Source organism: Sinohyriopsis cumingii, chromosome 2 (genome assembly GCF_028554795.1).
Source record: "Sinohyriopsis cumingii isolate HCF-2022 chromosome 2, ASM2855479v2, whole genome shotgun sequence".
NCBI lineage: Eukaryota > Metazoa > Mollusca > Bivalvia > Unionida > Unionidae > Sinohyriopsis > Sinohyriopsis cumingii.
This window is the reverse complement of record NC_142962.1, coordinates 144,105,951-144,132,741: the sequence shown is the minus strand read 5'-3', so window position 1 is coordinate 144,132,741 and position 26,791 is coordinate 144,105,951. Positions and strand designations below refer to the sequence as shown.

At 36.7% G+C, this 26,791-nt stretch overlaps 1 protein-coding gene across 2 annotated transcripts; it reads left to right on the top strand.

The window, feature by feature from the left end:
- Nucleotides 1-12,075: 12,075 nt before the first annotated feature.
- On the top strand, nucleotides 12,076-26,791 carry LOC149806003 (phosphoinositide 3-kinase adapter protein 1-like). 2 transcript variants are annotated; one of them, XM_089950831.1, is made up of 11 exons: nucleotides 12,076-12,296; nucleotides 13,988-14,181; nucleotides 14,615-14,750; nucleotides 15,078-15,341; nucleotides 15,623-15,804; nucleotides 16,469-16,490; nucleotides 18,099-18,149; nucleotides 18,712-18,761; nucleotides 19,188-19,269; nucleotides 23,436-23,521; nucleotides 24,919-26,791. In XM_089950831.1, exons 2-10 carry the CDS (start codon nucleotides 14,098-14,100, stop codon nucleotides 23,513-23,515), a joined length of 951 nt encoding a protein of 316 aa, XP_089806957.1. In that variant the 5' UTR covers nucleotides 12,076-12,296; nucleotides 13,988-14,097; the 3' UTR covers nucleotides 23,516-23,521; nucleotides 24,919-26,791. The 2 variants fall into 2 exon arrangements, with proteins under 2 accessions (XP_089806957.1, XP_089806956.1); XM_089950830.1 differs by having other exon boundaries at nucleotides 13,698-14,181.

Genomic DNA, 26,791 nt, shown 5'->3' with positions numbered 1-26,791 from the left:
AGCGGGTCCTGATGGCTGGGGTTTAAGCCACCTTATAATGTCTAAGTTCATTGGCCAGATTTGATTCCTACTATTTAAATGATCCATCATGCCTTAAGTGTGAGTAGAGAGCAGATATAGATTGTTAGTATATGTGTTAATGGCGGATTGGCTATGAATCACCTATTGCATTGCTTAGCCGGTCATACATCCGAACTACCTAGGGTGCCGTAGTGGGTGATAGGTGCAGGTGCAGCATCAGCCTACGCTTGGCGGTACACCCCCATACATGGGCGCTAAACCGTATTTTACCCCCGCACCTAATTCCCCACTCAGTCGTACCAAGAGAGGTGTCCGGTGGTGACGCTACCAGTTGTTTAGTAAATGAGGATTGGGAAATGACCTACTTTTCCGCCTGTCGCTCTACTGCATTGCTTTTCGATTCACCCACAGTGGCTCGTTTTGCGGTGCACACCCCTACTTAGGCGGTAAACCGTATACTACCTCCGCACCCACTTCCCCACCTGTTTCAATAATTGAAATTAGCAGTTGGGTGTTAGGGCTGAATAAGATGGGTACTATGTGGGTGTATAGGGTATAGTCAGTTTATCAAATGAATTTTCACACCGGTCTGAATATAATGGGCAGGTTTAGATCGTTCCAGTTTTATCAGTCCCCTTGATGAAGATTAATACGGCCTCATTAGTTTGGTTTGGGTTATGTTTATTTTGGTATAGTAATTCGGTGTATGTACATGAAGAGCCGATTTTCCGAACCATGCTGGTTAGTTTTTTCCTTGGTTCTCTATATCTCGAGCATATATTGAATACATGCAGGAGGTCTTCATCATAATTGCAATTGGGGCATTTTGCTCCATTTCCTCAAATAGCCAGTACCTATTTCCCCATACTACCTGCAAGTAGGGTTTTTAGTGTTTTGATTCGGTTTATGATCCGTTGATGATGTTTGTTGCTTGTTGACGGTGCTTTGATCTTACGATTCACTGTTTTGTGAATCGAGTACAGCGTGCATCCTATGGTTGCCCGTTTTCCATACGCCACTGTCGTCAGAAAATTGCGATATATTGATTTTACTGAGGTCGACAGAGCGTTCTAAGCCGTTGATCATGATATTATATAGGGTCGGGCTTAAGACACTTCCTGGGGGGGGGGGGCATTTTCAATACATATTCTTCTGAATATTTATCCACTATTCTAGTTCTAATATGTCTATCTTTTAAGAAGGTTTTGATCCATTTGTTCATTTGGCCGTTGATTCCATAGTGATTCAATTTGGCGATGGGACCATCCGTCCAAACTAAATCAAAGGCTTTCTCAAGGTCTAAAACGAATGCTATGATATGTCGATCACATTTTCGTTTAGCACTGAAAGCTAGTTTAATGCGAGACTCAAGCCTTATTAGCTGGTCCAGAGTGAATCTTTTATTTCGGAAGCCACTTTCAGTTTTTGAGAGAAGATTGTTACCTTCCAGGTGATGTTTAAGTCTGTTGTTTATCGTTGTCTCCATCACCTTACATATTGTATCTGTGAGAGAGATTTTCTGTAGGATGATAGTTCTGTTGGGTCTTTACCAGCTTTTAGGATCGGAATAACTATAACCTGTTTCCATTATTCGGGTATTTTTCCTGTCTGCCATGATTGATTAATCATGTCTAGTATGATTCCTTCAATATTGGGTGGAACGATTTGTATATTTCATATCCTAGGTTGCCTCCTCCTGGAGATGTGGATTTCTTGTTTCTGAGGGCTGATCTCCATTCATCTAAGGTGAAAAGGTCGTTAAGAGAAGAAGTCCTGGAGTCTAGGTCAGTAAAGAGATTGGGATACTTACACTCTACTGTTGCTGTGTGTGCTTGGAATTGTGCAGAGTGGTTATCGTTCTTGCTCATTCCGGCGAAGTATTTTGCTATATGTTCAGCTTTTTCTTTGTTGGTTGATGCACCTTTCACATTTGGGATACTGTTACTACTGTTACGTCGCATTGCTTTTTTTTTGTTCCAGACCTGTTTGGAATTGCATTGCTTTATTTCAAGGGTGGAGCAATATTTTTGCCAAGATGCTTCTTTTGCTTTTTTATAATAGTTTTCGCTTGTTTTTCTTTGGTTTTGGACAATGCAGTCTGTCGATTGTCCTGTATGATGAAATGTATTGAGGTCTTTCTTTTTCTCCTTGATTATACTTATGCAGTCGTCATTCCACCATGGAATGGGTTGTTTTGTATTAGGTCTGTTCTCAGTTCCATTAATGGGGATGCTTTGAGTGGCGGCTGCATTTCTCGCTTCAAGGATATTTTGGTTGCATCTATCGTAAATTGGCTATAGTTATACCGGTAAGTATGGTATTGAATGTATGCCAGGCAGCTTTGTCGAGTCTCCCTTTGGGTACTTTTGAGGAGGTGGCGACTGGATTTGTAAGGTTTGTAGTGATAGGTATAGGAAAGTGGTCGCTACCCAATGTGGATTCTCTATCTACTTCCCGATTAGTCATAGATGCTAATTTGGGTGTTCAAATTGTTAGATCAATTGCTGATAAAGAACCATCCTCTGGTGAGATTCTGGTTTTGGTACCGTCATTTAGTTTGACTAGGTTGTTGTTAAGGACCGATTCTTCAATCAATAAGCCTCTCTTGTTTTGATAATTTCCACTGCATCTTTTACTATATGCGTTGAAGTCGCCACATATCATATACACACTCGTTGTGCTGGTTAATTGGGCACATTTGAGAGGGGAAACAGCATGTGACTTGCCAGGGTCATATATAGTAAAATTTTCACATGAAAATTGACAACTGTGGATGAGTATCGATTGATACTCAAGAGTCACTGACAAAGATGGCTAAGCCACCCCTTTTTTCGATCATCTCTCATGGTGAGTTTACTGGTGGAAAAACCTGGGGCTTTTGGTATATGTTTCGAATTTTGGTGGATTAGAGTTTCTTTGATACAAATTATATCTGGTTTATGTTTGGATTGTTGGAGTTTGATCATTAATTTTGGTTTGTTAATGTTTAATCGCCGGCTATTAAACTGCCAAATTATCACTTTGTTCTTCGTGATTGTATCCATTTACATGTCGTTATAATTTTTTAATAGATTCTAAAGGTCATGTTAGTGTGCAAATTCAAGGTGTTTCTCTACTATGTCTGACAGTGATTTAAAGAATGGGATACGTGGTATCTGGTGGTTCTGAGATAGATGTGTAATTCCCTTCAGTAGGTCCCTTAGATAGTATATAATGGTGGTATGTGAGAAGACCTCAGAGGAGGGAGGTCTCATGTTATCTGCATTGCTTTTGCCTTTGTTACTTGCATTGCTCGTCATTGGTTTGTCTACAATCTCTCTTTTTGCTTGAGTTCGTACCTCCTGAATAAAGGTTGATATGTCAGGGTTGGTTGGCTTGATGGCATTGGTATTAGCATTGCTTTCATTTTTTAATGGGTCTTTTACCTGTTTCCTATTATTGTTTCAGGGCAAGGAGGAGTGACCCTTTGTCAACTGTTTTGGGGAATTGGGTTGGGCCTGGGTACGGATGGGGTTAGGGTTAGGGATAGCAGAGCGTTGTAGCGCTAGCTCCTTTACCTGCGAGGTATTTTGCAGGTGCGTTGAAGCTTTTGCTTTTTCTTATGATAATTTATGTTCATTCATGAGTAGGATTATTTCATCTTCTCTCCTGGTATACTGGTAGTCCTTGGAGATGGGGTGATGGGGTCCGTTGCAATTGGCACATTTCTGGCCTGTGAATGTTAATTTGCTAGTGTGGCTACCGCCACAGGTATCACAACGGTTCCTATTTTTACACTGGTTAGCGTAATATCACCATGCCTTGCAATTACTGCAAAAGCGAGGCTTATTTATGTACTCTAGGAGTGGGTAAGAATAACCATGGAAGTAGACAAGTAATGGTGGGGCTGTGTTGAATTTCAATAGTATTTTTGTTGACATTTGTCCGAGACTGGTCCTAAACCTGGAAGCCCTGGAGATGTCGGCTCCTTGGGTTATTAACTCTCGGGTGAGGTTATTATTGCTATGTGAGTTGTACTTCGTATGACCTTCTTATAGGCTACAGTAGGTTTCCATACATTTGTTTGGGTCGGTCTGGTCTTTGTTGTTGAAGTTACATCAGTCTTTTGTTCCTTTACTTTGTTCTTGGTCGTGTCCTGCTGGGTCTTGCTCGAGGGGCTTGGTGTGAGCGCATTATATCTGGTTACTTTTAACTTGGATTGGTCCAATTTGTTGGATTTCCATGTATTTTTCCAACTGTCTGAGGGTGTTGCATCTGACTATTATATAATTTATTCTTGATCTGATGATTTCAAAGGCTCCTGAGTACGTTTTCGTCAAGATTGATGCTAGGCTTCTGTTGCTGATGTTGATACTTTTAGAGCTGCCACAAGTGATGAATATCGTGTTTTCTTTACTGCAATATTGACTTTTTCCCTGTTGGAGTCCTCTTATAGTTTAGTCGTCATTTTCCGTCCTTTGTTTAATTCATTCTTTCGTAGTATTTGCTGCTTGTGATTTTGGGTTATGGCGTTCCCCTTTACTCTTTTGTTCGCTGTTTTGTTTTTTGTTTTTTTTTGGAGTTTTCTGTTTTGGTCTTCTTCCCTTTGAGTATTCCATTCATTGGTGTCTTGCCCTTTCTTTTGTATGTTTTCTCGGCTGGTGATGTAGTCTTCCTCTTAGCAGGTGATAGCATATGTATGATTTGGCTAGTTCGCTCCTCTTCTGTTCCTGGTATATTATATATATCTTCAATACATATTTCCTTGGAGGGACCTGGTATTTGGCTAGAGTGGATTCTTTTTGCCCTGGAGTTAGTTTTGCACTTTGTTTTGGAGTTGTTTGTATGTTCGTCCTGGTTTTTGCCTTGTGGTAATGGTGGTATGTGAGACATTAGGTTTTGTTCGTCATTCCTACCCTGGTTCTTGGTGGTATTGGGAGGGTTTGGGGAATGTATTATGTAGCTTATCTGTGGGTTTTAGTGATTAGCGGGGTGACGGGAGTAATGGAGACAAACACTGCGGAGGAAAATTAATTGGGATGAAATATTTGGTGATGACGGGTGTGGGTTGGACGTTGAATAAGGGGTGAGAGTATGTGGTTCAGTTGAGTGAGAGAGTCGTGCTGGCGTTGACTGGTTTTTTGGTAAGTCTGGTAATTCTGGTAAGTCTGGAAGTGTTTTATTATATCCCATTTTGTTTGGTGATCCGATATCTAATGTAAGAGGGGTGGATATTTCCGATGATAACCGTTCTATGCATGCCATTGAGTTATAATTGAAAGCAATTTTCATGGGGTTTATCCTGTTGGGAGACAAGTTTAGCATTTCCAGGCTGCTTAGGGTTTGGTACGTTTGTTTGGGATGTGATGTTTGCTGGTGTGCCCCGATTAGTCAGTCTTGCGTTGCATTGTATGGGTGAAGGAATTTGAAAAGTTACGATAATCGCTTCTGTTTCCGTATATTTATCACGGCCTGGCGTAGTAGCTGTATATGTAACTGTGCGATCGTCGCCTGGTATGTGCGAAATCACGTCCAATGGTCGTTGGATAATTAAACACGAGATGCGGCTGGATGTAAACTGTCCAAAGATGGTATGAAAGTTAAGGGGGCTATCCGTTCTGACATTCGGAATTGTCCTGTTACTACCGTCATTGCTACTTGTGTTTTCACCAATGGTCAGACTTACTTACTTAGTTGGATTAAAGTGATTTTCGCTCCAATGGAACATGTATCACTGTTTAATGCACGCACAGCGTGCTATTTAATTACCCCTGGGGGAAGGAAGGAGAGCCACATCCCCCAGGCTTTTAAATGTTCATGGAACACTTATTAATTAGGCCGTCAGATCGAGGTACTATTTAGTTCCTAGCGATCTGGATGTATGGCCGAGGTGAGTGGGATTGGACCCAGCACGCACACATTGCTAAGGTTGCATTGCTTTGCTGATTGAGACGAGTGGGATTGGACCCAACACTCACTCGTGCATTTGGCTATGGGGGCGTGCACTGCACGCGTGATGTTTTATGTCCGGTCGTGGTAGAGGAGGAAGAGGCTCATGGATCGTGAGGCGGTTTGTGGCACAGTTTTGGCGTTTTTAAGCTCCAGGGTATAGTTCTAAAAGTGTCGTCCCGCATAGTTTGGAGGATAACTCTGTGCTGTTTTAGAGTAGATTAAAGATAGATGGCCAGGTTGACAGCCATGGGTTTTGATGTTGCCACCATGTGTAGCGGGCCCTGATGGTCTTGGGTATTTGGGACCATCTTGATTGGTATTGGTTTTTAGGGTCTTAGTATTCTAATTAGTGCTGTTTTCGTTGCAGCTTTGTGCTGCTGGATCTGATGGTCGTTGGGTTTTAGACTACCTTATATGTGTTAATTTGGGGTTATACTTCCTTATGCAGAGAGCTTTTTTATTTTGCAGCCTTGTGCTGCGGAATCTGACAGTCTTTGGAGTTTAGACCACCTTATATATTGATAATTTGGGGTCGTTTTGTTCCTAATCTGTTTTAGTGTGGACGATCCTGATGGTCTGGGTTCAAGACCACCTTATACAATCTGGCTTTGGTCCTGTCGGTAACTCTAGGTATTTGTTGATGGCTGTCACCATGGGTTTGTGTGAGTGATTTCGTAGAGGTGCTAATTTTCATTCCAGATGTTCTTTAAGAGACATGGAAACGGTTAAGAGTAGAGCAGGAAGGCAGTATAGATAAAAAATAAAAAAATATTTTTTTTAAATTTTGTAATTTGTTTTTTTTTTAATTTTTTAAACTTTTGTTTTTTTTTTTTTGTTTTTTTTTAAATTTTCGTCTTGAATTCCTTATTTATTTTGATTCCTTATCTTATTGGTTTCGAGTGAAAACTTGTTTTATGGTTGTTTGTATGTTATTATGTAGTCCTGTTTTAATTAATTCCTATTTTCCTATTTAATTTTTTTGTGGCCTTAATTGGTTTTTTTTATTCGGGCTATGAACGGCTGTGTCAGTCTGTGAACCCACGAGACCTAGCAGGCCGTCATAATTTCCAAACAGTGATTTTGTAATATTCGTCCTTAATTGGTTTTTATTATTCGGGCTATGGACGTCTGTGTCAGTCTGTGAACCCACGAGACCTAGCAGGCCTTCATAATTCCCAAACAGTGATTTTGTAAATTTTTTTATATTTTTTATTAGATTCGTTCTTAACTGGTTTTTATTATTCGGGCTATGAACGGCTGTGTCAGTCTGTGAACCCACGAGACCAAGCCGGCCGTCATAATTCCCAAACAGTGATTTGTAATATTTTTGACTGGTCTTTGATTTACTTTCTTAGATATTTTTGATTAGATTGGATTCGTGTATAAAACTTATGATATTTTCGAATGTTGGATTAATATTGGAGTTTGACTGGAGACTACTTCTCTTTACGCGGTTCAAGCGCGGATGCGATAGAAAACATCCCTACAATATTTAGAGTCGGAACGCTATGATAGTTTGATTTGAGGGTGAGGGATAGATAGGAGTCAATGAGCATGTATCATGATAAAAATTGAAAACAAACGACAGACACAATTTTTTCAAAACACATTTTTAATCAAATAACTAACAACGAACAATTAAGAATTAACAAACAAACAAACAAACAAACATTTTTCAAATAATAAACTATTTTTGACAAGGTTGACAAAGTTGTGAAGTGAAGCTAGACTTCCACTGATGAAAGTCATTGGGCCATTGATGTACATTACGTTTCCTAGCTAAAGACAAAAGATAACCATAATGGTCACAAAACCATCGATCTACTTTGTAATCGTTTCTAGAAGAGTGACGATCAAAATAAGTCACTAAATGTTCTAAAGAATATCCAATGCTGCGTTGATGAAGAAAATACGCACATTATTGTCCACACAGCATGGGATTTGTGCCTTGTAACTTCACATAATTGAATCGTGTCGTCTGAGCATTTCTTCTCATAAAGTGATGATGTCGTCCTCCAAAGGTGGCAATTCATACGAATCAAAATACTCCATACAACCATCACGGGGAAAGTAGACGGCTACCCAGTGGGATCCTGGGAGATGACTGTCGTCCGTGTTGATGACATAAGATTGATGGTCTCCAGGTTTGCGATGAAGCAGTTCATCTTTAGCACACACGACTGGATTCCAAGAAGCCGTGTACTAACTGTGGTTCAAAAGGTAATAAAGTTCCCAGGTATCCATTTTGTGTTGTTTTGTTGTTTATTGTGGGGTTTTTCACATGTATTGATAAGTCATCAATTCAATTCTAACTTTTTGATTGAAAATGTCTGACAAATAACTGTTTCTTCGTTTCGTCTCCGCACTCTGAGCCAAGAGAGCTTCGACGTGATGGATCTCTAGAGGCATTAATTGGAGGAGAGAAATGATCACGCAAGTCTTTATACCACTGATGCAACACGGCTTCTTCTGAGATGAGACTCCAAGCTTCGTCCAGATACTCGTTCAATTTTTCTTCTTGACTCAGCATCAGACATTTGTTGAATTTGACTGGGATGATCGTTTTGACATCATAGCAATCTTTTTTGATCAATTCCTCCCATTCCATTTCCATAGATTGTCCACTACTGAAAGAGGGATTACTGGCTTCCATAGTTTCTAACAGTCGAGAATGACTTCTCTCAAACTGTTGATTTATATCGTATTCGGCATACAGAATGACGTTCACTGTGTTATCTGGGGATAGAGGATTTGCAAATTGAAGTTCAACACGAATTGGGCCGGATTTTATAGGGTAGAAATGGCCCGCGTCGCTGCCTTGGTCTGGAGTGAAATCAAAAGCCCGCAAAACATAACCTCCTGCATAATCATCATAGGTCCGGTGGCTTCGTACAGGGACAAGTACGATCTCAAGTAATTCTTATCACCAAACTTAGGTTCAAAGGGTCTGGTACACAGTGTCCTGCCATCGCGACTGACTTCTATCTTGGTCACGTTTTAATGCTTAAACTCGAAAGGATTTTCACTGTGAAGTCCGTTAAAGGCTGAATTCTTGACGATGCCAATGATGAAACTCTTGGGTAATTGTCCCTGGAACAGATGATCTTTGATCATTAATCGCTGTCCAGTGGGAATGGTGAAAGTTTTCATTTCCACACGTCGTATCGGATACTTGGCAGTCGTTCTGCTCAAAGTGTGACTGATGTTTCCCACTTTAGGTAACACTTTCACATGTAGAGCCTGGTTTCTTAGATGATGCTTTTGTATTTGTTGATATGGGCCATCAAATGGAAAGCGGCAGTGCTACGATTCAGTCTCAGGCGGATATCCACCCCGTTCAGCAAATACTTTTCTTGCAACCACATGTCCAAATGCAAACGATTCAACAGTTCTAAACTACGTCCATGGAGGATTTTTTTCGATGGTCATTAAAGCCCACATTGTTAGGATCGTCATCTGCTGTCAGACTGTGTCGTTAAACGTGTCCTCACCCGCTGAATTCCATACCACGCAAGCATATGACTTAATAATCAAAAACGTCTAAATCTCGTTGGGGGGTAAGTCCTCCCAGATAGTTAGGCCATTTTCCTTGGAATGTTTGGAATCGACTTTCAAAGTTGCAGTATTCAGGCGAATGCACAGATAACGAATATTCGTCTTTTACATGCTCGTTTCGATGAGGGTACGGTGATCTCCGCAGGAGTTTGCTCATTTGTGGATGACATGTGTAGGGTGGTAGACGCATGGTCTCGCGTGGAGGTTGACATCCACCATGAAAAACAGTAAACAGTCCACGATAACGAGTGGCATCGCTTTCGCATCCGTCAGGTTTGACACGCACAGCATCACCATCCGTGGTAGGCATGGTAGTAGTAGTAGTAGTAGTCATAGCAAAGTTCCCATGATGTGGTACTGAATCCCTGATTTAACAGCGTACGGCATTGCTCTCATCGCAAGGCTCGGCATCACACTTCACTTGAAAATCGCCGAACTTAAATGGTGTCTGTTTAAAGGTATTCATCTTTCTCGCTTGGTCTTGGTAGTTACAATGAACTATTGGTCTTGGACGTTGTCCGTTTTTATATGCTGACCAATATCGACGTGACCGTACGGTAAAGCGAAGTGGTTGGGAAGCCGAACACGTTTATGGTACACGATTTGATACACTTTTTCAAAGGCCGATTGACAATTTGGTGTGTGGATAAACGAACAATCTTGTGTGGTTCGTAAGTGGTCACTTTAAAGTTTCCATCCTGTCCAGACTGCAAAGCTTTTTTCAGCACGCCAAAGTTCACCACTCGACTGGTGCGATAATTGAGAGTCATTCCTTTCACTTTACACTCGGTGTGCACTTCTCCTTGTTTGTTCCGGTAATGTTTGGGACCGCCACTAGCAAAACTTAGAATTTTGTCGTCGGAGTGCTCTTCTCTCCAGGCTCCAAAACGGTCTCCTTCTATTTTAGGGTAACAGTGACCCAGGCGATCGATGTAGATGCAACTGTCCTCGTGGGGAGACAAATAATGTAACCCTTTGACTGGGATTTCCTTGTCTAGGTCCAAACCCCAACATAGATTCGATATTTCTATGTCTCTGTCTATAAGGACGTTATGTGCATCACCAGTCTCGCCCCCGCCAAGCGCTGTTTTAATGGTATAGTTTATGAACTAGCTGAACTTACCCGCCACCCCTACCCACTGAACTAACTGAACTTACCCGCCACCTACTACCCGCTGAATAAGCTGAACTTACCCGCCACCCGCTGAGCTAGATGAACTTACCCGCTACCCCCATCACTGTTTGCTGTTTGACCCGATTGAGGTCAGTCCCTTGCCACATTGTTACCAATCTTTAGTACCGTGACGTCACCTCACCTGTTCCATTTCTATTGACCTTATACAACAACGCCACTTTCCCTTGTCGCTAGACAGTCCCAATATTCCCCATGTTCAATTCCCTTGTCGCTAGACCGTCCCAGGGTGTGCTAAAAAAGTCTGTAATGTATTTCCCGTTGTCGCTAGCGTATCCCACTACACTACTCTTCACTGTAAATACTTATTTTTTATCAATAAACACTCTAAATGCAGGACAATATATATGACATGTCTCCAGCTCTAGTGTAAGCGTAATCATCCTACTTTAGTTACAGTATTTAGATTACAACTTATACAACAATTAACATATACATAGCAAGTTCATCTGATATAAAATATTGACCATCGATGGGGGGGGGGGGGGGGGGGGGGCGCTACGATTTTGTCTCGATCGGCGATATTTTGCTTTGTTTAATTAGGTTTTTCACTTCTCTAACGGATATAATATGGTGTTATTTTGATATAAATCAGAGCAAGATATTTGTTGCAGCTACTGACAGAAGGAAACTTTGATTTAAAAAAGTCATGTCATTGTCACAGAACATTAACCCGTCCCTAATGTGTTTGCGGTATACGGTATATCAGTTGTTTACAAAACTAAAACAACTCATACAACAACGCTCTGTAGTCTGATTTAAGTACCACTGCTATTCACTTCATGAAAACTAACATCCATATCACCAACTGTCAATATTGTTATGTGAGATCAGCGTCTTATTACTGGTGCACTTTATGAGTATCTATAACATTGGACTTGTTATCATTATTTTGAGACTATATGGTAGGCAAATGAATGAATGTTTCAATTAATATGATTTTTTAAATAAAAATATTATACCACTGATATCTCTATCACCCTCCAGAAAACTTGAAATCAGGATTATTATTCTTCTACTATGTTTTATTCCATGAACAAATCTTATTTTCCCTCCCATTCATCATTCTAAATATTTTCACACACTTTCTTACTGTATGTTTCTTGAAACATAGCTTGCAGGGCGGCCTTTTATTTTCTTACCAAATTAAAATCCTGCTTCTATTTCTTCATTTCATTTAAACCACTAACATTCAACGACGAGTAACTCAAACAATAATTATATTAATGTGTCATTAAAAATTCAATCTATACTGCATTTCAGATATCAGTGTACAGTAATGCATGCAATCACGCGATTATAATCGACTCAGGTACGTTGTAGATGTGCGAGTGATAAGCCGTTCTTATTTATGACAGTCTTGACCTGCCCGATCCACTCACTGAAGTGAATTGTCGACAAAATAACGAGTACACATCTTTACGGTATGTACCATAACTTCCTTCTAGGTGAAGGAAGAGATAAATCTCAGGTTTCACCACCTATATAAACCTTCGTGTGATGTCATAATAACATTATTAAGCTTGACTCGTGGATCGGAATTAGGCCTACCTCTCCAGCAATTTTAACTCAAGCACAGATCGCAAGAGCAATCAAGGTAAATATTCACCAGTTCTTTCTTCCTGCCTTCGCGTTATTTAAATACAGGGTTACTCAAACATAATTCTTAAACTTTAGAACAAAATGATGATAAATATTTCACTAGTTTTGAAACTATTAAAACATACTTTCATACATGAACGTCGTCTAACATATTAATCTGTTTGAAATGTAAGCATGTTGTTGAATCTGCTCCAATGTTTAGAAGTCTATCAATTTTGACTTAACAGTCAATTTTGCTTGATGCTTGCTTATAACCTGCTTGATGACAAATAAGAAATAGTACCTCCTGTCTATGTGTGTTATGACTGTTCTTCTTAAGTACGTTGTATTTATTTATTTGACGCAAGGACGAACGACGAATATCAAGTGAAAGCATTAAAACGGGTCAATGTCAATATTTACAACAGCAATAAATACAACCTCAACTCCAACATTATTATTATTATTATTATTATTATTATTATTATTATTATTGTACCATTCTGTCAGCAAAATAAGTGCTGGTTATGATTACTCATTCTATCTATAGACATATATCTGAAATAAATCATTGTGAGTGGGCTATGATAGGTACAATGTTCGAAACAATTGTTAACGGTTGTCATAATATCATGTGACCATGTAGGCTGACTTTAAAAGTTTCAAAATTATGCAAAGCTTCTGATTTGCTGAGATAGTACAATCCCTCCATCACATGTAAAATAATACTTAATATTTTTTTCTTAAGACAAACAATAATTTATACATAATTTGTATAAGTCATATAAATGTAGTCGATTTTGTTATTTGATATTACTGCTCTGAACAGTTGTCTATTACAAGTTTCAAAGAGAGAATAAAATATCAGGAAGAATGTTCTAAGATCTATTCTTTTGTGGGTCCCAGCTTCGTCTCATGGCGAAAACTGTATCTGATGTTGTTCATTTCTTATTTCATGAATGATGTGAATTGTGAAGTGAAAAACGTAAGTCAGACTCACTACTTGTATGAGCCCCGTAGTTTGAAAAATAAATTTGAGTTCATTTGAATAGAAGCTGAAATTGTGTGATATGTAAATAAATGCAGTTTTAGATACACAACAATGCACTAATACAGCTCTAAACAAAAAACAAAAATGCATTTTCCTAATTAGTGCCTACGGTATTTATTTGTCCGTATCAGGTGCAAATTTACGCAGTTACTCAGGTTTCATCTGTGCAGTTCCCTAATGTTTGTTCAATGAGAATGAGAAAGAGTAATAATGCAAATATTGTACACTCACATTCAAACAAACTACATCTGTTGTTTTTTTTTTCTTCTGATATTGGTGCATTAATGTTGCGTGACATACAACTGTTTTAACCATTTCATATAGAGAAGACAAGAAAATCAAGTTTTACTCACTCTTGTATTCCAGATAGTCATCGCATACAACTATGTCCGAAGACATTGTTCACAGTATATTTTATCAATTCGATGGAGAACAGTGTGCCCACTTAATCAAAGATTTTTTTTCAAGAAGAAGATATAACGTGCAATTCTATCTCCGCGAACTGCAAAATGTAAATGCCGCAGTTGTTTCTAACACAGGTGTTTCTATATTGCTTTTGACACCTGAATCGTATGCTTTCATCCAGTCTAGGAAAAAGCTTGATTTGAAAACAATATTCCCCAATCCAGAATTTTCCATCGTACTCCTTTTTCAAGTGAAAAAGACCAAGACTGAAATTACGGGGCTTTTGTCGTCACGGATAAGGGACTTTCACAAATGGAAAATACTGGAATACAGCTGTCTTTCCACTCTTGGCATAGAAATAATGGAGATAGTAGAAAGGTCAGAAGGCTGGACCCCAGCTCCTCCTCTGCAAAAGTTTTGGGTCTGGATGCGTGAGGGTGTAAAGGTAAAACACGTTAATGATTTCTTTCTTGTAGAATTTTATATCTCCAGTAGTAATGAACCATAAAAAAATTATAGAAAATTTATTTGGATGGTTAAGCTTTAAATTGCAATATGTTTTTATAAATTCTATCACGTAATGTATTGATATATTACAAAACTGTCCATAGTAAAAACTCTACTTGCTTTTTTGGGTAAATTTTGGTAACCGTTGTCACTCGTAAGGCTTTTTTACCAGTTCAACACTTAAAACAAGTTGATTATTTTCGATTTTTAAGTTTGAAATCCTCTTGATATGCTTAAATAAGACATTGTCATTTTTTCTCTTTAGAGTACTTTAATACTCAATTCATTTCCAAAACATTTAAGCCTATTAGTACATATCAAACTGACAAATTTCTGTAATACAAAACATCAAATGGGGTTTTATTCCACAGTCACACAAACAGCTACTCCTGGTATTCACCAACCCGGCCAATGATGATTCAAATGTCAAGGTCATTCAGGAGTGGGACGGCCTGAAAGTAGTGGCAGAACGGTTGAACCCTATGACATACAGCTTCACTGTTGGCGGTAATTTGAAATATTAATAATGTTCAATATTTCAATATAATTAATTATTACAGTGAACATGTTTCTTTAAATAGCTGGCAATGACTTGACTACTTAATGTTGCAAAATCTAAAAATATTTTCACACTTTCTTGATGTACCAAAATATTAAGTTTCATTAATGTTTTCAAGTCTTAAAAATGATTATACTTTAATAACTTGAAAGAAAAGTGTTCTGTTTTCAAAATGGTTAATACTACCTACACAAATTTTTTTAATAAACATACTTTCTACAATGAAATCATTAAAGCATCAACGATTGATCTTTATACGTGATGAACATTTTCAGATGTAGAACCTGGTGAACAAAAGATTGAGGTGTACGTCAACGATATCAGTTTTGGAAAAGCCGTGCTGCGCGTGGAACCACAAATTCAAGAGATCTCGAATCTTCTACATAGTGTCATCAATCCCATCGAGCTTCTCTGTCAGTGTCTTCATATTGCACCCTCCACTCGAGAGAATCTAGACAGAGGGCTACTTGATTTGTTGTTAAATAACACCAGCTCAGTCAGTCACATCTTTGACAAACTTAACTGGGAAAGATTTGGAGGTAATCTACGAGTATGTTATGCCTGTGAGTGAATAGTTACTAAACATTTATTATAATTTAATCAGACGTAAAACTGAAAAATATAACAGTCAGAAACCAATGTGTCTGTATATCCAATTAAAATGAAAACTAGAACCGTATTTAGAAGCTGTGATGGATAAGCAAACAGAAACAGTTAACAAAGTCGATTATTTGTAAAGACGAGTCTTTATCTTATCTGTTCTTAATTAATACTCCAACATGCCTATCATACTATTATTATTATTATTATTATTATTTAGATTCCGATTCAATTTATGAGTTCCCTACACTGTTACACTTTGGTGCCAAGCATGGGCTCAAGCTATTCTGCATGAAACTTGTAAGTCTTCCTGGTGGAAAGCATGCCTTAAAGATCAAAAACAAAGATGGATTGCTTCCGCACCAGATAGCAGAGAAGGAAGGATTTGACCACATGTTCTCGGTAAGGCCAGGACAATCTTTCAAATCAATGTTTATCGATATATTTTATTGTAGTGATAAAGCAAATCATGTATAGTCATCATTTATTTCTCACTCGCCGATAAATAATTTAATGTTCTTAGTTTGGTTATTTGATTGCTTTGTACTACCTTAAAAGTTTTAGCTTTATACATATGGCATATATATTTGTATTCCAGCATGTTTTCATACTTTTACATAATAATTGAATCCAAACTGAAACTCTGCATCGTAGTTTGCAAAAAAGGGAACCCGCTATACATGTTGCATATTTTTAAGTCTTCCGCTATCAGGTTACAGAATTTAAAGTTCAGCTCCACTATCAGGTTACAGAATTTAAACATAACTTCAGCTTATGATTCCAAAAGGTATAGGATCATAGTGTTATAACGTGTCTATCAATATGAATCTCCAACAACATACTCTATTTTGTTATTTCTTTCCCCCTAGCAAGTCAATTTAAGGATAGCACCTCTTTCGTTTCTCAGCATACATTTACATCACAAGAGAGTTAAAGATTTTAATTTTACCCACACAATTTCTAAAACTTACTAAAAAGGATTTTGAATTATTTATTATCAATATCTCGAATGATTTATATAATGTCATTATAAAATAAATTTACAATAACAATGTATTTTCTTAAGGATCTTCAAAAGAGCAAGAAGGGTAAGTACACATATTGCTTGATTGCTTTAAAAAAAACTATTTAGCATTAACTTCGATGCTAATTCTAGCATGATTCGAGTACAGCAACAACGAAAAAGCATCACTGTACTACGACTGCTTCTGCTATTACTACTACTACTTATAATACTACTGCTGCTGCTAAGAACAACAACAACAATAATAATAATAATAATATTAATGAATATTGACAACAGACTTTAACGCCTCATTTTACCCGATTTGTTTTTTGGGGGGAGGTGGGGGTGGGGGCGTATGAGAGAAGACACCAAATATTGATAAGCATTGCAAGTCAGTGGTAAATGATCGTAACAGAAAATATTTTTTAAAGATATAACTAGTGCATTAAGATGGATCCCTCATCTAGCTTCCGAGAGCCAAAGATTATAAATATTTTCGAGATCGATAAATTGTCGAGCTTGAGCTAAGATATTAAAATAATACAGCCTGTTAAGTATTATCGCTATGCCTGGTCGCTTTAGAAAGCAAAAGAAATCAGCTCATCATCAGCAAAGAAGCTGCATAGCGTGAAAGGTTATTAATCTGTCTTTTCAATCTCCCAACCTATCTAAACGAGACGGCAAGAGAGATTTTACACTTGTTTGAACCTGAATACAACTAATAATAAAACTACTACTACAACAATAACAACAGCTACTTCTACTACTACAATAATAATAATAATAATAATAATAATAATAACAATAACAATAATAATAATAATAATAACAATAATAATAATAATAATAACAATAATAATAATAATAATAACAATAATAATAATAATAATAGCTATAATAATAATAATAACAATAACAATAATAATAATAATAATAATAACAATAATAATAATAATAATAATAATAATAATAACAATAATAATAATAATAATAATAATAATAACAATAATAATAATAATAATAGCAATAACAGTAACAGTACAGTAAAAATAATGCGAAACATATATAATGTATGTATATTTTATGTGTATTATTTTATGATAATAGTTATAAGGCCAAATATTGTTAATTGCATTTTTAATAATAGCGTTCTTCATAGTCGTTGATTTGCACTGAGAAGAATGGGTCATTCGTAGATTCATTCATTGACTGATTAACGCTGAGTAGTACTTTTACCCAAGTAAATATACATTATCTAACTTCAAGACACGCGTTCTGAAGGGCAAGATGACCTTATTACTGATTTGTTAGTGTGAAATCGGTCTCTTAATTTTACTTGAAATCCAAAAGAAAATATAGGGTAAGATACTAACGCGTTATTTGATAATGCTGTTTTGGAAGAATTTTACTCTAGTATTACATAAGTACAATGTAGAAATGGTTTGAACATTATAGCATTGATAGACGCTTGGTGTTACCCATTAGTGATTAAAGTTTGTAATGGATATGAAAATGGTTTCAAAGCTGAAACACACGTACTGTACTGTATATACTATTTCATTAAAAGAACAAAATTGATCAGTAATGTTCGTATCTAATGCAAATATAATTCTCATTTTCGTTGTCAGGATATAATTCATTTATAAATGTATGCTTTTAGAACTTACAACTTTTTTCTACACATTTTCAGAACCCATATATTTGGATAATCCAATATCGCCTGTTGAAGTAAAATCAAAAGGTATGGAACGTACAATATGATCTATTTGTTCAAGAAAAAGTATAGTTTTTTCTCTTTCAATATTATAAGGGGAGTTTCTTACTTTCTTATGCAACCACCCTCCCTTCCTCCCTCTCCCTCTCCCTCTCTCTCTCTCTCTCTGTGAGGAAAACTAGTTTAAGTGCCCCCAAAGTGTCCGCTATCTAATAACATTCCTGTCATATTTCTAAATTATCTTTTGTATTTCATGCCATCTATGGTTCCCTTTACCTATATCATGTAAGTCTGTTTGCTGTATAAAGTATATCCTGTCCATTTTTAAAAGATTTATAAGCTTCACGTAGTGATAATTATTCCTTTACCTCGTTACCTGTTCCTGGTAAGCTCGATAATATTATACTCATCCAACTGCCTTTAACATTCATTTTTTATTTTGTCTTTCTTTTCGTCGTTTTATCTAATGAAAAATTTCCTGACAGAATTATTCCATGTAACTTCTATATATATATTCGTCTGAGTATCTAATGGTTAGTTAATTACTTGTGCCTATATTCATTTTCTTTCTTTTAAAATTTATTTTCAGACCATGATAATATTTTCAAATCTGGACCACAGATACCCAGACCACATTTGGTGAGTCACGATCAAACACAAATTAGAAGAACCAATATGTAATTGCAAATCTTATATCATTTTAATGTGTCACAACCGATATAATAAATAATTTTACATCACTTCGGTGTATCACAACCATAATTACTAGTCTTATAATATTTCATTGTATCACAACGTCCGGGCATTTGTACTATGATGAACGTTAAAAGCAAAATTTACGGATCAATTCAAAACCAATATGCAATTATATTTTCATTTATTTAAATGAGTGCTAGCCTGCATTCAAAACACAAATGATATTCATTGGCGTGCACTATATTTACAAAATCATAATTTTCATTTACTTGATTCTACATCTGTTGTAACGCAAACCTTCTGGTCACTTCTTCCTGTGGATATACCTGACTTGAATGGCGGACTGAACACATAATTATTTTCTTTCAGATGAACCCATCGAGCACCCCAAGGATTGACTCAAGGTCATCACCCAGCCAAGTACAACTTCCAGCGCGACTTCCAAGAAATCGTACGTACATTGTCGTATTTATTAGAAATCATTGCTTAAAGTCTGTTTTTAAAACAATGCATTTGAGTAGGAAATGTTCTATACAAAGCCAATACAAAATAACAGACGATTGTATTCAAGGCTGAAAGGAGGGTATGGTACTGCATACAGGACAACATTAATTAGGACTGCCTAGAAATACATAAATTTGGACTGCCTATAAGAACAGTACTGCCTAGAAGTACATACATTAGGAACAGTACTGCCTAGAAGTACATACATTAAGAACAGTACTGCCTAGAAGTACATACATTAGGAACAGTACTGCCTAGAAGTACATAAATTAGGAACATAACTGCCTAGAAGTACATAAATTAAGAACAGTACTGCCTAGAAGTACATACATTAGGAACAGTACTGCCTAGAAGTACATAAATTAAGAACAGTACTGCCTAGAAGTACATACATTAGGAACAGTACTGCCTAGAAGTACATACATTAGGAACAGTACTGCCTAGAAGTACATACATTAGGAACAGTACTGCCTAGAAGTACATACATTAGGAACAGTACTGCCTAGAAGTACATACATTAGGAACAGTACTGCCTAGTAGTACATACATTAGGAACAGTACTGCCTAGAAGTACATATATTAAGAACAGTACTGCCTAGAAGTACATACATTAGGAACAGTACTGCCTAGAAGTACATAAATTAAGAACAGTACTGCCTAGAAGTACATACATTAGGAACAGTACTGCCTAGAAGTACATAAATTAGGAACATAACTGCCTAGAAGTACATAAATTAAGAACAGTACTGCCTAGAAGTACATACATTAGGAACAGTACTGCCTAGAAGTACATAAATTAAGAACAGTACTGCCTAGATGTACATACATTAGGAACAGTACTGCCTAGAAGTACATACATTAGGAACAGTACTGCCTAGTAGTACATACATTAGGAACAGTACTGCCTCGAAGTACATACATTAAGAACAGTACTGCCTAGAAGTACATACATTAGGAACAGTACTGCCTAGAAGTACATAAATTAAGAACAGAACTGCCTAGAAGTACATACATTAGGAACAGTACTGCCTAGAAGTACATAAATTAAGAACAGTACTGCCTAGAAGTACATAAATTAAGAACGGTACTGCCTAGAAGTACATACATTAGGAACAGTACTGCCTAGTAGTACATACATTAGGAACAGTACTGCCTAGAAGTACATAAATTAGGAACAGTACTGCCTAGAAGTACATACATTAGGAACAGTACTGCCCAGTAGTACATACATTAGGAACAGTACTGCCTAGACGTACGTAAATTAGTAACAGTACTGCTTAGATGAACATAAATTAGGTACAGTACTGCCTAGAAGTACATACATTAGGAACAGTACTGCCTAGAAGTACATAAATTAAGAACAGTACTGCCTAGAAGTACATACATTAGGAACAGTACTGCCTAGAAGTACATAAATTAAGAACAGAACTGCCTAGAAGTACATACATTAGGAACAGTACTGCCTAGAAGTACATAAATTAGGAACAGTACTGCCTAGAAGTACATAAATTAAGAACGGTACTGCCTAGAAGTACATACATTAGGAACAGTACTGCCTAGTAGTACATACATTAGGAACAGTACTGCCTAGAAGTACATAAATTAGGAACAGTACTGCCTAGAAGTACATACATTAGGAACAGTACTGCCCAGTAGTACATACATTAGGAACAGTACTGCCTAGACGTACGTAAATTAGTAACAGTACTACTTAGATGTACATAAATTAGGTACAGTACTGCCTAGAAGTACATACATTAGGAACAGTACTGCCTAGAAGTACATAAATTAAGAACAGTACTGCCTAGAAGTACATATATTAAGAACAGTACTGCCTAGAAGTACATACATTAGGAACAGTACTGCCTAGAAGTACATACATTAAGAACAGTACTGCCTAGAAGTACATACATTAGGAACAGTACTGCCTAGAAGTACATAAATTAGGAACATAACTGCCTAGAAGTACATAAATTAAGAACAGTACTGCCTAGAAGTACATACATTAGGAACAGTACTGCCTAGAAGTACATAAATTAAGAACAGTACTGCCTAGAAGTACATACATTAGGAACAGTACTGCCTAGAAGTACATACATTAGGAACAGTACTGCCTAGAAGTACATACATTAGGAACAGTACTGCCTAGAAGTACATACATTAGGAACAGTACTGCCTAGAAGTACATACATTAGGAACAGTACTGCCTAGAAGTACATACATTAGGAACAGTACTGCCTAGAAGTACATACATTAGGAACAGTACTGCCTAGTAGTACATACATTAGGAACAGTACTGCCTAGAAGTACATATATTAAGAACAGTACTGCCTAGAAGTACATACATTAGGAACAGTACTGCCTAGAAGTACATAAATTAAGAACAGTACTGCCTAGAAGTACATACATTAGGAACAGTACTGCCTAGAAGTACATAAATTAGGAACATAACTGCCTAGAAGTACATAAATTAAGAACAGTACTGCCTAGAAGTACATACATTAGGAACAGTACTGCCTAGAAGTACATACATTAGGAACAGTACTGCCTAGAAGTACATAAATTAAGAACAGTACTGCCTAGAAGTACATACATTAGGAACAGTACTGCCTAGAAGTACATACATTAGGAACAGTACTGCCTAGTAGTACATACATTAGGAACAGTACTGCCTAGAAGTACATATATTAAGAACAGTACTACCTAGAAGTACATACATTAGGAACAGTACTGCCTAGAAGTACATAAATTAGGAACATAACTGCCTAGAAGTACATAAATTAAGAACAGTACTGCCTAGAAGTACATACATTAGGAACAGTACTGCCTAGAAGTACATACATTAGGAACAGTACTGCCTAGAAGTACATAAATTAAGAACAGTACTGCCTAGATGTACATACATTAGGAACAGTACTGCCTAGAAGTACATACATTAGGAACAGTACTGCCTAGTAGTACATACATTAGGAACAGTACTGCCTCGAAGTACATAAATTAAGAACAGTACTGCCTAGAAGTACATACATTAGGAACAGTACTGCCTAGAAGTACATAAATTAAGAACAGAACTGCCTAGAAGTACATACATTAGGAACAGTACTGCCTAGAAGTACATAAATTAGGAACATAACTGCCTAGAAGTACATAAATTAAGAACGGTACTGCCTAGAAGTACATACATTAGGAACAGTACTGCCTAGTAGTACATACATTAGGAACAGTACTGCCTAGAAGTACATAAATTAGGAACAGTACTGCCTAGAAGTACATACATTAGGAACAGTACTGCCCAGTAGTACATACATTAGGAACAGTACTGCCTAGACGTACGTAAATTAGTAACAGTACTGCTTAGATGAACATAAATTAGGTACAGTACTGCCTAGAAGTACATACATTAGGAACAGTACTGCCTAGAAGTACATAAATTAAGAACAGTACTGCCTAGAAGTACATACATTAGGAACAGTACTGCCTAGAAGTACATAAATTAAGAACAGAACTGCCTAGAAGTACATACATTAGGGACAGTACTGCCTAGAAGTACATAAATTAGGAACAGTACTGCCTAGAAGTACATAAATTAAGAACGGTACTGCCTAGAAGTACATACATTAGGAACAGTACTGCCTAGTAGTACATACATTAGGAACAGTACTGCCTAGAAGTACATAAATTAGGAACAGTACTGCCTAGAAGTACATACATTAGGAACAGTACTGCCCAGTAGTACATACATTAGGAACAGTACTGCCTAGACGTACGTAAATTAGTAACAGTACTACTTAGATGTACATAAATTAGGTACAGTACTGCCTAGAAGTACATACATTAGGAACAGTACTGCCTAGAAGTACATAAATTAAGAACAGTACTGCCTAGAAGTACATACATTAGGAACAGTACTGCCTAGAAGTACATACATTAGGAACAATAGTGCCTAGACATACGTAGATTAGTAACAGTACTGCTTAGATGTACATAAATTAGGAACAGTACTGCCTAGAAGTACATACATTAGGAACAGTACTGCCTAGAAGTACATAAATTAGGAACAGTACTGCCCAGAAGTACATTCTGCAGAATTTTATATGTATATTTCTATTTCAGCGCACCATGCCAAGAGTGTACGGAGTAGTTCTGACAGCGGAATCAGTGAGGAAGTAGATGCTACCGAGAGCAAAATCTAATACAAAGTACGTGCATCTTATATGCAATTAGTTAGTATATATCAGTGCTGTCCTAACCCGTGGCCCGCGGGTTGATTTTAAATGGCCCGCCAGAGCTCGAGCAGCTATATAGTCGTTGCTTTTCAGTTTCCTGCTGCGGCCCTCGGCTTCAAGAAAAACATTTTTCAGTGGCCCATGGCGTCAGAAAGGTTGGACAGCACTGGCATATATCATCCGAGTGATCAGTAACTGAATAATATCACAATCAAAATTCAAAAACTGGGAGATCCAGTTACAAACTATGGTAGTTTATCACCAAATGACTACTCAAAACATTGATCCCAAACCTTCAAAGAAGTTAGTCCAATCATGGTCTTAGGATAGTGTTTAAACTTGTCCAAGCACGGTCTAACGATTGTTTGTACTTGTCCAATCATGGTCTTAGGTTAGTGTTTATACTTGTACAATCATAGTGGTAGGGTAATGTTTTTAATGTACATCAACAGCAGTTATACTTGTGTACAAGTAACGACTGAACAACGTGAGCGCGTCTTGAAGGAAAAAAAGGGGGTATGATATTGACGATTCATGTAAAATCCGTATGGTGATCGAAACCAGGCTTAAACATGCTAAACAACACAAGGTTCAAGATCAACAACTGAATTAATTAAATCAGAAAAATATATATGTTTTTGGTGCTTAATCATATTCCATCTTAAGTTACAACGATAAACGTTTTCCATCTTGCTGATAATACAAGGAATTGTAAACATCGTTCTCAAAAAATATAAAAAACAGAAACATCAGGATTTGTTATACAGGAAACAGATTATTTCCATGTGATATAAAAACTAGAGTCAAAAACCAATGCAGAATAGTAAACAGCGACTTAATTTGCACTGGTTTGTATACAAGAAGATCAACCATACAGCCATTCATGTAATCATCCAAACACCAGGACCAATCTAGGTGGTGTATATGTAGCTGTTCTTATATAGTGTCTTTCAACATAAGGCTATTGTGCCTCGTTTCATTTTACATTGCACAAAATATTCAACTGAAAAATGCTTGTTTTGTAAATTAGACAGATGTTTTAAGAGATGAAACCATATTAATTATCTCAAGATTTCCAATCTATACACACGACAACTTCTTAAACTGTACCGAAAGACAAGTCATGTGTATTTTATGTGTACTGTTTAGTTTTATTATAGCACTAGCACTGATTTTCAGTATACCATATTTTTCTTTCCTTGAACATACACACGGAGATGAAAAGCGCCAGAAAATCCCCGTAGAAGTTAATTTATTGGTAAGCTAGCTCTAGTTAATTATCGAGTATTTTTCTTCCAATAACATACTTAATTTTGTTTTTACTATGTAAGAGATAACTATTCTAGCATATTATTTTTATCACGGAGCAGATGACCTTAACGACATCAGTCTGAAAACAGAATGGCTGAATAACAAGTATACCGTTTGCAAGATGGTCCTAAGGCTACCCATCTTAAGAACAGAAAGGCTGAATAACAAGCATACCGTCCGCACGATGGCTCGAATGACTCCCATCTTAAGAATAGGAAAGGCACAAACAAGCACGCCGTCTGCAAGATGGCCCCAGTGACTCCCTTCTAAAGAGCAGAAAGGCTGCAAGCAAGCATACCGTATGCAAGATGGCCACAATGACTCCGATTTAAACAGCATAAAGCATAGAAACACAGTTTGCTACTTTAAGCGTATCTGTTTACTGAGCTGACAACAATCACATAAAAGATAGATATTTTACATGGTCTATAGTGTTTATCATGTACATCAACAGCAGGTATACTTGTGTACAAGTAATGGTTGAACAACGTGAGCGAGTCTTGAAGAAAGAAAAAAGGGGTATTGACGATTCATGTAAAATCCGCATGGTGATCGAAACCATTATATTTCAAAATTCCTGTATACACTAACCTTTTAACAGTTTCATGACATATCCAAACGCAAATCTCTCTCTCTCTCTCTCTCTCTCTCTCTCTCTCTCTGCGCCACCTTATATACTATACTTACAGTAAGTAAATAACAAAATGACTGGTATATGTAATAGTCATTGCATGGATACATAACCGAAGCTTTTCTCTTCTAACGAGGTTCCCATATGTATTGTACCGCTCCTTATGTTAAGAAAGTGCCTTAGCAATTAGTTCTAATAGTAAGATAATAATATCTTCGTAACTGTAAGATTCCGTCCCCTAAAGAAAGTAGGTCTCGCCAGTTTTCCGAAATTGCCATCAAAATATATATGCGATCATACGCAGTGGTTTTCAATCCTAACTTAAATTCAGCTTCATTAAACAAAAAATGTGATTGAAAACACGAGAAAGAGTTACACAAAAAAAACCAGTGTTCATTATACAGCAATGTGATTGAAAACATGTGAGAAAGACAGTTACATAGAAACAGCGTTCATTGTACAGCAAATGTGATTGAAAACATGTGAGAAAGAGTGTTACACGGAAAAAGCGTTCATTATACAGCAAATATGATTGAAAACGTGTGAGAAAGAGTTACATAGAACGGCGTTCATTATACAGCGTTAATTGGCTCTAAAGCAATACATATCTACCGCCTATTTAGTTAATATTCTGCCATTATTAGATGTCAAAATAAGATAATTTTATTTGTTTTGCAATAATATAATTGCAATAAATATAAATTCATTTTTTAAAATAATTCCCAATATTCAGTCTATAGTAAGCAAGAAAATCATCTTAACAGAAAGGTCGTTGTAAACTAGGAAAGAAAGTTTTTAAAAGTTATGCAGTATTGACAATATTTGCTGTGTTCCTTCATCTTGTATATTTTTCACAATGCTTTGCACTGTATTACATATACTCTAATAATTAGAATCTTATACTTTAAATATTCTTAATAGACTATTAAATTTTTGTATGGTACATTGATTTATCCTCGTAATACATTATGGTTTTCTAATTTTCCTGATAAGAAATTGCAGTCTACTTTGCAAATATCCGACCAATATTCTAACGTAAAAGAGCTCCAAAACGTTGAATGTAAGGCACAATACTTTTGGTACAACAGTAAGCCTACCATCTCTGTAGGTAACGGCAAAAGTAACTTTTCTTTTAAGTCACAAGTCATATATATATATATATATATATATATATATATATATATATATATATATATATATATATTACTTTATTGCTTTTTGGACTAATAAAAGTCAGAATACTGTATAATCTTTGTAATTTGTATTTTAGGGAAATACATTATTTATTGAATTTTACAAAA

Bases quoted from the DNA above. Each gene is read 5' to 3' on its own strand.
- LOC149806003 (XM_089950830.1), top strand. From the start codon at position 13,717: ATGTCCGAAGACATTGTTCACAGTATATTTTATCAATTCGATGGAGAA. The intron at 15,342-15,622 runs GTAATCTACGAG...ATTATTATTTAG, and splicing joins TAACTGGGAAAGATTTGGAG to ATTCCGATTCAATTTATGAG. The intron at 15,805-16,468 runs GTAAGGCCAGGA...TATTTTCTTAAG, and splicing joins GATTTGACCACATGTTCTCG to GATCTTCAAAAGAGCAAGAA.